Below are 12,974 nucleotides of genomic sequence, written 5' to 3' on the forward strand. Positions count from 1 at the left end.
GGCTGGTCCATTGTGTGTGGGGGGGGATCACCGGGCTGGTCCATGGTGTGTGGGGGTGGGGATCACTGGGCTGGTCCATGGTGTGTGGGGGGGGATCACCGGGCTGGTCCATGGTGTGTGGGGGTGGGGATCACTGGGCTGGTCCATGGTGTGTGGGGGGGGATCACCGGGCTGGTCCATGGTGTGTGGGGGTGGGGATCACTGGGCTGGTCCATGGTGTGAGCTGGGGATCACCGGGCTGGTCCATGGTGTGAGCTGGGGATCACCGGGCTGGTCCATGGTGTGTGGAGGTGGGGATCACCGGGCTGGTCCATGGTGTGAGCTGGGGATCACAGGGGTGGTCCATGGTGTGAGCTGGGGATCACCGGGCTGGTCCATGGTGTGTGGGGGGTGGGGATCACAAGGTTGGTCCATGGTGTGTGTGGGGAGGATCACCGGGCTGGTCCATGGTGTGTGGGGGGGGGAATCACCGGGCTGGTCCATGGTGTGTTGGGGGGGGGATCACCGGGCTGGTCCATGGTGTGTTGGGGGGATCACCGGGCTGGTCCATGGTGTGAGCTGGGGATCATCGGGCTGGTCCATGGTGTGTGGGGGGTGGGGATCACAAGGTTGGTCCATGGTGTGTGTGGGGTGGGGGGAGGATCACCGGGCTGGTCCATGGTGTGTGGGGGGGATCACCGGGCTGGTCCATGGTGTGTTGGGGGGGATCACCGGGCTGGTCCATGGTGTGTTGGGGGGGATCACCGGGCTGGTCCATGGTGTGAGCTGGGGATCACCGGGCTGGTCCATGGTGTGAGCTGGGGATCACCGGGCTGGTCCATGGTGTGAGCTGGGGATCACCGGGCTGGTCCATGGTGTGTGTGGGTGGGATCACCGGGCTGGTCCATGGTGTGTGGGGGGGGTGGAATCACCAGGTTGGTCCATGGTGTGTGGGGGTGGGGATCACCAGGCTGGTCCATGGTGTGTGGGGGGTGGGGATCACCGGGCTGGTGTGTGGGGGTGGGGATCACCGGGCTGGTCCATGGTGTGTTGGGGGGGGGGGGGGGGGGGGGGGGGGATCACCAGGCTGGTCCATGGTGTGTGGGGGGGAGAATCACCGGGCTGGTCCATGGTGTGTGTGTGGGGGTGGGGATCACCGGGCTGGTCCATGGTGTGTGGGGGTGGGGATCACCGGGCTGGTCCATGGTGTGTGGGGGTGGGGATCACCGGGCTGGTCCATGGTGTGTGGGGGTGGGGATCACCGGGCTGGTCCATGGTGTGTGAGGGGGGAATCACCGGGCTGGTCCATGGTGTGTGGGGGTGGGGATCACCGGGCTGGTCCATGGTGTGTGGGGGTGGGGATCACCGGGCTGGTCCATGGTGTGTGAGGGGGGATCACCGGGCTGGTCCATGGTGTGTGGGGGTGGGGATCACCGGGCTGGTCCATGGTGTGTGGGGGTGGGGATCACCGGGCTGGTCCATGGTGTGTGGGGGTGGGGATCACCGGGCTGGTCCATGGTGTGTGGGGGGGATCACCGGGCTGGTCCATGGTGTGTGGGGGGATCACCGGGATTGTACACACAGCAGGTACTGATGTTAGGTATTTATTTCCAGATTTTTTAAAAACATTGAATTCAATTCTGCAGCTGCTGGAGTGGGATTTGAACTAGAGTTCTCTAGTTGAACTAGTCCAGGCCGGTTACTAGTCCAGTAACATAACTACCACACTAGCATACCTGTTTGATTTGCATAGGCAGTGTTTGGTAGGGGGATGGAGAACGAGGAGATCTTTAACTAAGGTAGTCATTCACAGAGTTTGGAAGCAACAGGGATGGTGGGGTCAAATGCCTTTTTCTTTCAATTTATGCATTCTTAAGTTGCTCCAATGTCTGCTCGGCATGGGGACAGCCAATTGGAGGAAGGAGAGTAAATAGTTACAAGGGACGGGAGAGTGTTACCGTCCCCAATAAAAAATAAATCGCAGTGTGATTACCTGTATGATTTGTGTGTGTGCTTTTTGTTTCAGGGTTTTTGGTCCGACAGACGATTATAAACATCTGTCGACGGAAGAGGTTGGAGAGTGACTCCTACAACCCGCCCCACGTAAGGAGGAAGCAGAAGATAGCGGATATCGTCCACAAATACCGCAACAAACTGCTGGAGCCGGAGTTTTATACCTCACTCTTCCAGGAGGTGGGGCCGAAAACCCTGAACCCGTAGACACACTGCGATCCATGCCGAGAGTATTTATAAGCTATTTTACTACTTAGACAGGCACTTGGCCACTCGAGAATGTGATGCGAAGCACCGACTGGTATCCAGAGCTCTGGAAAGCAATCTGTCCCAGCTGGTTCTGTGTAAATGTGTATTAAGGACGTAAAATTGATTTTTGAGAAATATATAAAACCCATTTTATACTGAACTGCAAGACAGCCTTACTGAACATAACCGAATTTCTGTACAGTATTTGAAATCTGTATTATGTAGTGTATCTTTGATCATCTGTGTGGCACGATGTGCACTAGTGCTGTACTTTTAGCTCCTGGACCTTGCACTGAATCCTGCTTGGATAGACAGTTGTAGAGGTGGAGTGAGTTTGGGGCAGACTCGATCCCAATACTGGTGAGAGTGATTCCACAGCAGAAAACTGCCCTTACTGTTCATTGTTAGCACTAAAACTAGAAGGGCTGGGAGGAAGGGAGGTATCTCTTTCGTTTGTCGACCTAGGTCAGTAATTTTCATTGTTAAGGTACCTTCTGGTTGGACTCCTAATGCCAGGCAATGTGATTCTTGTTCGCCAGCAAGCACTTGTCTTGGAATCACCCTGCGCGCACTAGGATGGTATCAGTGCAGTTATTATCGGCTTCATGCAATCCCTAACATTAGCGCAGCACCCAACACAAACAGAGGACATCAACTTGCTTTTTAGTCTTCCTGATGTCCTGCAAGCTGTGAATATTCGTGCTGAAATGCCATTTATTGGGCTCTGTACTACTTTAAAAAAAAAAAATTAAAAATAGAAGAAATGTAGAACAGGTCAGCAATGTGGAGAAGGCAGAGGATATAAGGGAGTGAAGGAGTCCACGCAAGGTACTGATGGTAAAGGCTCTTTCAGTGTCCCAGCTGTGGAGCTCTCCCACAGGTGTATGCCTGAATCTCCATCGCTTATCGTCAGAGATTAAACGCCACTCGCTGAACCAGATTGTTCAAGTTTGCGTTGAACCATGGGAGAGCTGCGAATTTTTTTTTTTTTTTTTTTCCCTATAGCTGCGGACCTGTGCGATGGAAACCACTCACCTAGGCTGTAGTTTAAAATAAAATGATCCTGCAATGCGCGAGCTTGATTCGAAGCCTTCCACACACAACGTAGAATTCTCTTTTTATTATTTTATCTCATTACTCTGCCGATCACGAAGCATTTAAAATATTTTTACGGGTTTTATTTTTGTACAGCTTTATTTTAACCTCATCAGTTTTCACGTTTCCATTTGGGGAAACAATGGTTACTGTTCCCAAAGCATTTGTTTCATTTGCCGAATGAGCCACATTAGAAATGGTGCAAAATATCACTTTCCAATCAAAGAACTCACATCAGTGAATAATATAACTTTAGTGAACAGTGATCAGAGCCGAGAAAATCGGGAACTGGCGCTATACAGGGCCAAACGTTGACATTCGCCCGAACCCTTCAATGTCGCGTGTGTTTTTAACACTCTCTGAATGTGCAAACACCTTGCACCATTTTTATGCTTTATTTTAGTTAGTTAATGGGGCGCAGCGCAGTCATGAGCAGCCTGAGTGCACCTTTATAGTAGAAAGCTTTTTAATTAATAAATAAATTTAAATGTCATGATTAGATTTTATTTTCCCCAGTAGCCAGGCAATTAAGCAGCACCAGTCCCCGCTCAGACACTGCGACCCTGGGTTGGCGCAATCTCAGTGATCCAAGACGCAGCTGATCGACCAGCCAGCCTTGCTGAGTGAGTGGTAAACCTGGCAGTGAGGACTGGGACTCTCCCCAGTCGGATCCCGGTAATCCTGCAAGGCAAGCCCCGAGCAGTATCAGTCAGTTTACCAGCAGTCTTGGCTGCAAAGCTCGAATGAGTTAAACTCAAGCAGTCCCCTGGTGCACGCTTGACAGTCTCGCCATCTTAATTCATGCCAACCAGTGCCCAAGCTTTGTGGGGTGCCAAGTCCTACAAGAGACTCTCCCCATCAGTCAAACGGAAACTATATTCATCTGGATTGCTCATTACTGTAGTTTGGCTTGAGAATTGTGATTGATTTCTATGCAATTCAGTTACCAAGAAACAGGCTTTGATAGCAATACATTACTAGCCTTTTGCAATGAGTGAGTGAAGGACATAGTGAGCTAAGCAACGCATTTGATGGGGTGGGAGCATAAAAACTCAGAGCAGGAGCAGGCCATACAGCCCCTCGAAGGGTAGGAGGAGATACTGGGAGCGGCTGCAAAGAAAAATTCAAGTTACTGACTGCTCTCTCAGTCCAGAACTATGTGTTGAACTTTTATTTTGTGCATAACTAGGATTTCTTTTTAAATATGTGTCTCATGCGCAAAGAACGACCCTGCACGCACGTTTCCCTCGGTGCCTGTAGCTGGCACTGCCTCGGGGGGATGTGGTGGCGTCGGATCGAGGCACTTTTATTCTTGTGGTGCAGTAATACTGAGGGCCCGGCACTGGCGAGAGCTACAGGCGGCTGGACTTTACCCCAGCAATGTGGGACTAGATTTTCAAAACCATCTATTTATTCAGTGTAAAACGAGCCAGTCTGCAGTGAGTGACTTTTTAAAAATTCCTTACCCATAGTTGACTGCTCTCAGAAGTGCACCTTCCACGCCCAGCTTCCAAATGTTAATATCCGGGGCGTTAATGATTCGGTCGCACACTGAGTGAGTCTTCATTTCACTCGTAAAAGTGAAAATGTGATGCCGATCCATTTCGAACAGTGAAACACAAGCATTCACATAGATTGCACATTCATGGGGGGCGGGGGGTGAGTGGGTGAATAATTTAATATAGCTTCTGTAGGAACAGGAGGAGGCCATTGAGCCCCTCGCGCCTGTTCCACCATTCAATGAGATTGTGGCTGATCTGCGACCTAACTCCATCCACCCGCCTTTGCCCTATATCCCTTAATAACTTTGGTTACCAAAAATCTATCAATCTCAGATTTATAAATAACAATTGATCGAGCATCAATCGCCGTTTGCGGAAGAGAGTTCCAAACTTCTACCACCCTTTGTGTGTCGAAGTGTTTCCTAATTTCACTCCTGAAAGGTCTGGCTCTAATTTTTAGACTATGTCCCCTAGTCCTAGACTCCCCAACCAGCAGAAATAGTTTCTCTCTCTCTCTACCCTATCTGTTCCCCTTAATATCTTGTAGGTCACTCAGTCCCCAGATTTCTGTTAATCTCTGCCTGTTTATGATCTTTCATTGTGCACGGTTGATGAATGTTGTTTTGCTCTTTCAGTGTGCAGTAATTAATTCTGTTTTCAATGAACAGAATTTAAGCCAATTAAGATGAAACATCAGAAGCAGGTACGTGTCTGTTGGTAATGGGACCATTTGTGTTTATTTTAAGTCAACTAACATAACTGAGTGTCTGTTTCCATTCTGTTCTCCAAACTTGTTTTTATGCCCCTCAACCCATGACTTCAGTTATTCCAACCATTTGGATAGTGTGACTCAACCAGCAAGTTCACTCAGTTCCTGATTGTTGTCTGCCAATCTGTGGAACCCAGTTTTTATTTTTGCTCATAAAGCTCACTTGATGATTTGAGCGATTTTAGAGTTGTGGCTTTTCTTTTGTAAATCAGCCCAAGGTGTTTGGCATTCTTTTGTTAACCAAATAATCACCGTGCTGGAAATGCACAGCAGGTGGGCAAGCAATTTACTCCAATCCTTTAAGAGGCTGCCTCCGGGGGACCTTTAATGCGGAATGACAGTGCGTTACATTCCACTACACCAAGTCACCTGCCCGAGTGACGGGACAATGAGAGCCTCTCCCAGAACACCCCAAGCCCAGACCTACCTTCCTCCTCCTGGTGCTGTCAATAATGGAGCTTGCTCAGGTAAGCAAAGGTTAGACTGAACTCTTGTTTACACACTTATGGTAATATATTGCTTTTTGGGGGATTTTGAGGCATATTTTCTCCCTCCACAAAGGCACTGACTCTCCCTCTAGTATCTTGCGTAAGTGGCCAGTCTTCCCGTGAGCCTGGGGTGGAGTGTTAACAAGCTATTCGTTTGTTTGTGGGGTTGGGGAGTGGGGAGGCTCAAAGTCAATGTGCACTGTTCATTCGGAGTGGCTGGATAGGATTCAGGAGCAGGAACCCTTGTGTGTCCTGTTCCCTCTTTCTTTCCCCCACCACCCCCCCCCCCCCCAAGGATTCCAGTGTGCCGGATTGTGTAGGTTTGGTACTAGGTTACATAAACCGTGCCCTTCTGTTTTACGTGCTTAATATTGAGGAGAGTTAAGGGCTTGTACAGGCCATTGTGCACATTGCTGTTCATTAATTGTAGCGGGAGGTGGTCTGCAGTTGACTTGGAAGGTGGCTTTTCATTGTCTTGTAACTTTACCTCCCTTCAGTCCCTTATTAGCTCGTGGTTACCTATAGGATTTTTTCTTAAACTGACCACTCGGGGCTCTCCTGATGGCTCAACGGGGTCAGTCCCCGGTCTGTGCTGAGTTAGCTGGTCTCGGCATAGGTGGAAGTATAATTGGCCTCTACCAATTTGGGTCGGCAGGCGAGATTCCGGCAGAGTCCGTCCTCCTGTTGACTGCCCTCGCACGTGTGAACAACGATAGGACAGGTGCGGCTGTGATTACCACCTGCATTTGCCCATTCTCACGGCCGAGGCTTCCACGTGAATGATGGCCATTTCAGCGAGGTACCAGAAGGCACCGTAGAATCATTCTCACGTAAATAGTCAACACCTTCAGGACAGAAGGAAACTGGCAGGGTCGGGGCAAAGTGAGGTGTGCCTGTTGCTGTGAGGGGATCTGAGGTATGGATACCCTCTGATTTGTAAATACAGTTTTAAACTTCACCCACCACCCAACATAAACTTGTTTCATTTTCTCCATCTCAAGTTCCCAACACTGGAGCATTAGTATTCAATCTCAGCCAGACTTGTTTCAAGTTCATGTGTTTCTGTTGTGGTCGAATTGTACAGATATGGCATCTGTTTATAGAGACGAGGGGAGACTGTAATGTTTAGACCCCGAATTAAGAAATGGTACCTTTATTTTTAGAATGTACAGCTCGGGGGAGAGGTGGAGTGGGGAGAGAGAGGAGTGAGGCTTCCTGCTAGCCTTTTACCCACAAGCAACCAATACCCCATCTACACAACCAGTAATCTGGTATCCGCTCGACTGCAGAGTGGGCACCAGGTCAGGAAACAATCTCCCACCATTGGGTTTTATATTGGCACGGTGTAAAACGGATTGCATGTAGCACCAGAACAAGTCATTAATCTGCATTCCTACATTACAACAGTGACTACACTTCAAAAAGTACTTCATTGGCTGTAAAGCACTTTGGGACGTCCGATGGTCGTGAAAGGTGCTATATAAATGCAAGTCTTTTTCTTTTTTAAAGCCATGTTTTCTGTAGGCAATTGGAGTCACTGGGCTCAGCGTCTGCAGCATGGTGCTGGCTCCTGTGCTCACCGGGCAGGTACCCGGAGGCTGGACCTCTCAGCCTCCCGCTGCATCCTCGCGCAACACTTGGGGTCACACAGGTGGTGCTGCTCTTCAAAAGCAAACCAACAGCCAAACCAGTTGAATTCCCTTTGCAGAGACTCTCCCTCCCTAATCGTCCTTTACACGGGTGGCCCTTTAACCCACTCTACCCTGACGACCTACCTTACTCAGATATTTTCTTTGAATTTCCGGCAAATTCTTAGGAAACCTTCACCATAACCATCGGCCAAATTACATAAGTAATGGGACAATGTCACTTTGCTGGTCCAGTGTATAATTCAGCCGCCTGTCAGGCAACATCCCCAAACTATTGGATATCTCCCAGTGGCGCCTCCTCCTGGGCAGTTCTAGAAAGTTGGGCTTCCTGGGATTATGTCTTTTTTTAATTTTAATTCGAAGGGCAGGCTCGCTATTTGTGACACGTTGTGTGCAATCATGAAACTGAACGTCAAGATAACCTGGCATGAAACATTTCTGGAGGATAATTTAAAAGTATTGTATTTTCTGTAAATAATGCTGGCTTCAATCTGAGATGTATAGTAAAGGAGGATCTGTGTAAATAGCGGCCAGCAGACTGGGTTGTTTTTGTCTTCAGTACCTAATCTCTCTCCTTGCTGGGATCGGCACAAAGAGCTTCTTTGTATTTATGCCAATTCTGTGTCAAAGAGAAATGTACTGATATTGAATGTATCTCATGTATTCAATAAAATTTCAAGAGCTTCTTAACCCCGTACCTTTATTAGAAAGGGCTGGCGAGAGTGAGCTGATATTTAAATGAACTCTGAGCAAAATTCCAGTTCAACCACAACAACTTATATTTATATTTTTTTTTAAATTCTGAAATTTCAGCTGAAGATGTGGGCCTCTCCTGAGATGCATTTCCATGGGTGTTGGCAGTGAGTGTGGGTGGGCGATTTGATTTTCCTACATTACAACACTTCAAAAGCACTACACTGGCTGTGAAGGGCCTTGGGGTATCCTGAGGTCATGAAAGGCGCTATAGAAATGCAAGTCTTTCTTTCTGAAAGGAACCACACATACAATTTCCGGCAGCGATCACTGGATAACCACCTGGAGGACGAGCATTGGCGGATGATTAAACTTTTCCTGGTCCAGGAGGAGTTGCTAGTGTCCACCTGATGCTCTGATTGAGACCAACCGTCTCACAGCAGACTGGGCATCGAGCCAGACACCTTCCTGGTCTACGTGGCCCCGTCCGAAACCTCGCCATCGTCTCGGTGACATAATTCTGGATGTCCCCACCGCAGGTCATTGTGGGAGCGCCATCACCACAAGGACTAAAGTAGATTAAGGAGAAGGCTCACCTCATGGCAGTAAATACCGGCCTTGCCCGTGTCACCCACATTCCAACAAGGTGAACTATAGTGAGGAGTGGCTTTCAACCTAACCCTAACAACTAGTATTGCAGAATAACTACAAATTAATATGTGCGACAACAATATTCGAGTGTAATAAGATATTGCACACATTCATTCTGTAAATGCAACTTTAGAAAGTTAAGTTTGCATACATCAGTTCACCAGATATTTTAAAAATGTCTTCCTGCTGACTGAAGGTTGAAATGTTCAGTAAAAGTGGGGAAATTACCTTTTATCTTTTGTTGAAGTTTCATTCATGCCTTAGTTCCCTCAAGGTGCCATTTCTCCAGTAGCCTCCTTTGCCTCTCCCAGGAGAGGACATGACTACAAGTGGGAGGGTACACTGGGAGCCATGATCCTTAGTTGCTTTGGGACAGGTTTGATGGAGGTTTGTCAGCCTCCCCAGCTCAGCCTTTCAGAAGCTCCAACCCATTGAGAACTTTCTGACCCATATTCTACCCTGCGCAGTCACTCCTGTCCTCGCTGATCTCTGGCTCCACGTGCCCCAGCTTATTAAAATACAAAAAATCTTACACCATGGTTCCAGCCAACCTCAGTAAACCTCTCCAAAAAGCTCCAAATCACAACACGTACCCTTCCCTCTTTTGAATCTGTTCTATTGTGTGTCCCAACCCCTTTCGTTAGTGGTAGAGCATCTGCAGTCTGAGATTCTCTCCTTAAACCCTTACCCCCCCTCTCCCCACCTTCAGAAGCTTCCTCACAACTTAACGTCCCTTAACTTTTATATTTACTGTTCAGGATGTACCATTGTCGCTGTGAAGTGCCTTGGGATGTTTTTTGTGAAAGGTGAGGTGGTGATTTTAAAATAGGGGTGAGGGGGGAAATTCTTTAGTTGGCCCCAACCCAATTCTGCTGCGGCAAAGATACACGCATGAAAATGGGATAGAGACCTGGCTCTTTTTGAATAGTAGTTCAAGCAGGGATCAAATTGTCACATCCTCTTAATACCTCCCAAACATGGACAAAGAAGTAAGGTGCCCGACGCTCCTGCTTCTGCTCTGCTTGTGCTTGTAGTGGTTTTCACGAGTCCTACAGTCTGGGTTTCTTCTGATAGAGGTGGGTGGTGGAGTTTTTCTGAATTGAGAAATGCAACGTACACTGCCAACTCTCAAAGTTGGCCCACTGCAAAGGTAACTGATTTCAAATGTTCACCGTGATAGAATCAGAGAATAATACAGCACAGAAGGAGGCCATTCGGCCCATCGAGTCAGCGCCGGCTCTTTTGAAGAGCAATCCAGTTAGTCCCACTCCCCCGCTCTTTCCCCATATCCCTGCAATTATTTTCTCCAAGTATTTATCCAATTCCCTTTTGAAAGCTACTATTGAATCTGTATCCACCGCCCTATCAGGAAGTGCATTCCAAATCTTAACCACTCGTGTAAAAAAAAAAAAAAAAAAGTTTTTCCTCCTGTTGCCTCTGGTTCTTTTGCCAATCACCTAAAATCTGTGCCCTCTGATTATCGACCCTTCAACCACCGGAAACAATGATCTCCCGTTATTCTGGAGAGATCCAAAGTCCGAATGCACAGGGAGGATTTTTTCCATCTGGAGAAAGAATTCATCACTTGGGCAGCCCTCACACTGCCGGGACGAGAGGACGAGCTAAGGGCGAAGGATTGGGGGAGGGTTGAAGTCCAGATTTGTCACGGCCGCGATGATGACCTCCAATGACGAGTTACTGTTGGCGTCAGTCTCGTGGCTCCTCTCTGCACAATGCGCAGGGCCTAAATGTTTCATAGGAACAGCTGGACGAGAAAAGACCGAGATCCATCTCGTTCACCTTCTCCCATCCTGGTAGTCGCACGATCCAACGATAACAGAGTTGTTGACTAATCACAGCGATCAATCTCTATCAATGAGTCTACAACAGATCCATGAGGCGAGGAAAACCCTCAGTGGGGGAGAGCTTTGGGAACCAGAGGTCCAAAGTCACCTGTTCCTCCCGAGCTCGCTACACTCCCCACACGTCACGTCTCAAATCACTCGTATACTGGATCCCAAAATGTTATTTTCTGAAAGAAATCGATCTTATTTGGATTTTAATGAATCAGTGCTAACTGCTCCCACTGTCTCCCGAGGGAACCTGTTCCATAGATTGACCACTCGCTCAATTAAATATTGTTTCTGCGATCAGTTTTGAATTTAACCCCGCGGAGTGCAGGCCATGTCCTCTGGTTCTACACTTTTAATTTAATATCCTCTAATTTATACTCGATACTGAGTTAGGGCAGTTCAGCATTTATTCACCATGAGTGTGATCGGCAATGACTGGACATGTTCATCCCATTGAAAAGTTATATTCTCCAGCGAGCAGTATTGTTCATGTGTAAGAAAAATGAAAGGGTGAATGGATTCCTCGGTCATTGTCCTTTTGATTGAAAGGAGCTGGAGACGACCTTTTTTGGGCAAGAGTGAGGAAAAGAAAAATTCCTGGTTACAACTGCAAAAGTCTCAAAGGAACCTCGCTGTCCCAGTAAACCAGTTTTGATCATTCACATTGTTTTCCATCATCGTGCTGCCTGATTGTACGATCCTTGTGTGTAATGCCAAGCAGCCTCTTCCAGAATAGAGAATTAGCATTCCCTCCCCAGAATGGTAGGACCTTCCCTTTAAAGGGTAAGGTGTCGCTGTGACTTTCCCTTTAATGGGTGAGGCGTCTCTTTAACTTTCCACATTCATTTCTTGTCTTTATGTTCAAAATGTTCACCCATTTTAGAAAGCATTAAAATTAACTTAAAACCTTTGTTTTCTCACATTTGTTCCCCCTTAATTTTCTCCCCTCTTTTAAAGGTGTTGACTCCTTCCTAGTATAGAGTTTAACGAGCACCTTCCCTCGTTCACCCAGTGGTCACTCTGCCTGTGTCAGACCAGACACTGCGTGTCAGCCTACTGTTAGACAGCAGAGGGCAGCAGGGAGCATCGCAGACAAGCCTGTTCCCGTCTCGTCCAGGAGGGGTCAGTGGTTCGTGATCAGGAGAGGCAACATTATCTGATTCTTCCACATCTAAGCCCAGGGACACTAAAGCCAATTATCACACTCTTGTGCTCACGCTGGCTGCAGCCAATTAACTCAGCAGAGATCACTGCTGGAACCTGGCTCTGTGTGACTCAGTCCCACATTGGTTAGCGTACGGGACTAGGGGCAGCTAACTCTATTGGACATATTCCATGGCATGACCTCCAACCGCCTCGTGCCATTGGCCACCGGACATGTTCATCCTCGCGGTGCTCGGAAAGCGAAAAGACTTCATTACCCGATTGAATGATTCTTCACTGGCAGTCAAACCACCTTTATTCCCGTGTCTGATATTTGTACAACTAATAAACCGAAGTGTTCAAAGACATTTTTTTTAAAACAATTTTTAACGCCCCAATCGATGATTTTTCTCCCGGGTGCTGCCCTGGAAATCGGTCTTTAATGCCTGGAGCCTCCAGGCCAATCCTGGCGGGTTGGAAACCCTATATCACAACTGATCTGATTCGAGCTGTCAATTTTGCTCAGTTCTGAGGCGGTTATGTTTCTGTGTTCAGTCTTGCTCTCTTCCCCACTCCCCGTGCACTGAACTTTCACTGCCAGCAGTGAGGCGGGGCCCAGTCATTGAAAGGTACCATCAGAAATGTTGTGTTCCCATCTGATTTTAGCAGTTACAGGGTATCTGGATCCAACAGGGAGCCAACTAGGTGTCAAGTAAAATCTTAAATAATTCTATGTAACTCTGATTTCAAGGTCCTGGATCAGTGATGCCTTGAGTCAGAAGGTTGTGGATTCAAGTCCCACTCCAGGGACATGAGCATATTTTCCAGGCTGAGACTCCCAGTGCAGCGCTGCACTGTCGGAGGTGCCGTCTTTCGGATGAGACGTTAAA

General features: G+C 48.0%; 1 protein-coding gene across 5 annotated transcripts in view; it reads left to right on the forward strand.

Moving 5' to 3' along the window:
* Positions 1-8,434, forward strand: part of ralgapb (Ral GTPase activating protein non-catalytic subunit beta) — a 123,721-nt gene extending 115,287 nt beyond the window's left edge. For all 5 annotated transcript variants that reach the window (XM_086005929.1, XM_086005930.1, XM_086005931.1 and 2 more), the window contains one exon: positions 2,006-8,434. In XM_086005929.1, the coding sequence (XP_085862055.1) occupies positions 2,006-2,199 (194 nt within the window). In that variant the 3' untranslated portion in view covers positions 2,200-8,434. The remainder of the gene's footprint in view (positions 1-2,005) is intronic.
* The last annotated feature ends 4,540 nt before the right edge of the window (positions 8,435-12,974 follow it).

This window comes from Somniosus microcephalus, chromosome 13 (genome assembly GCF_052327205.1).
Source record: "Somniosus microcephalus isolate GS21.2 chromosome 13, FLI_Smic_1.0, whole genome shotgun sequence".
Lineage (NCBI taxonomy): Eukaryota > Metazoa > Chordata > Chondrichthyes > Squaliformes > Somniosidae > Somniosus > Somniosus microcephalus.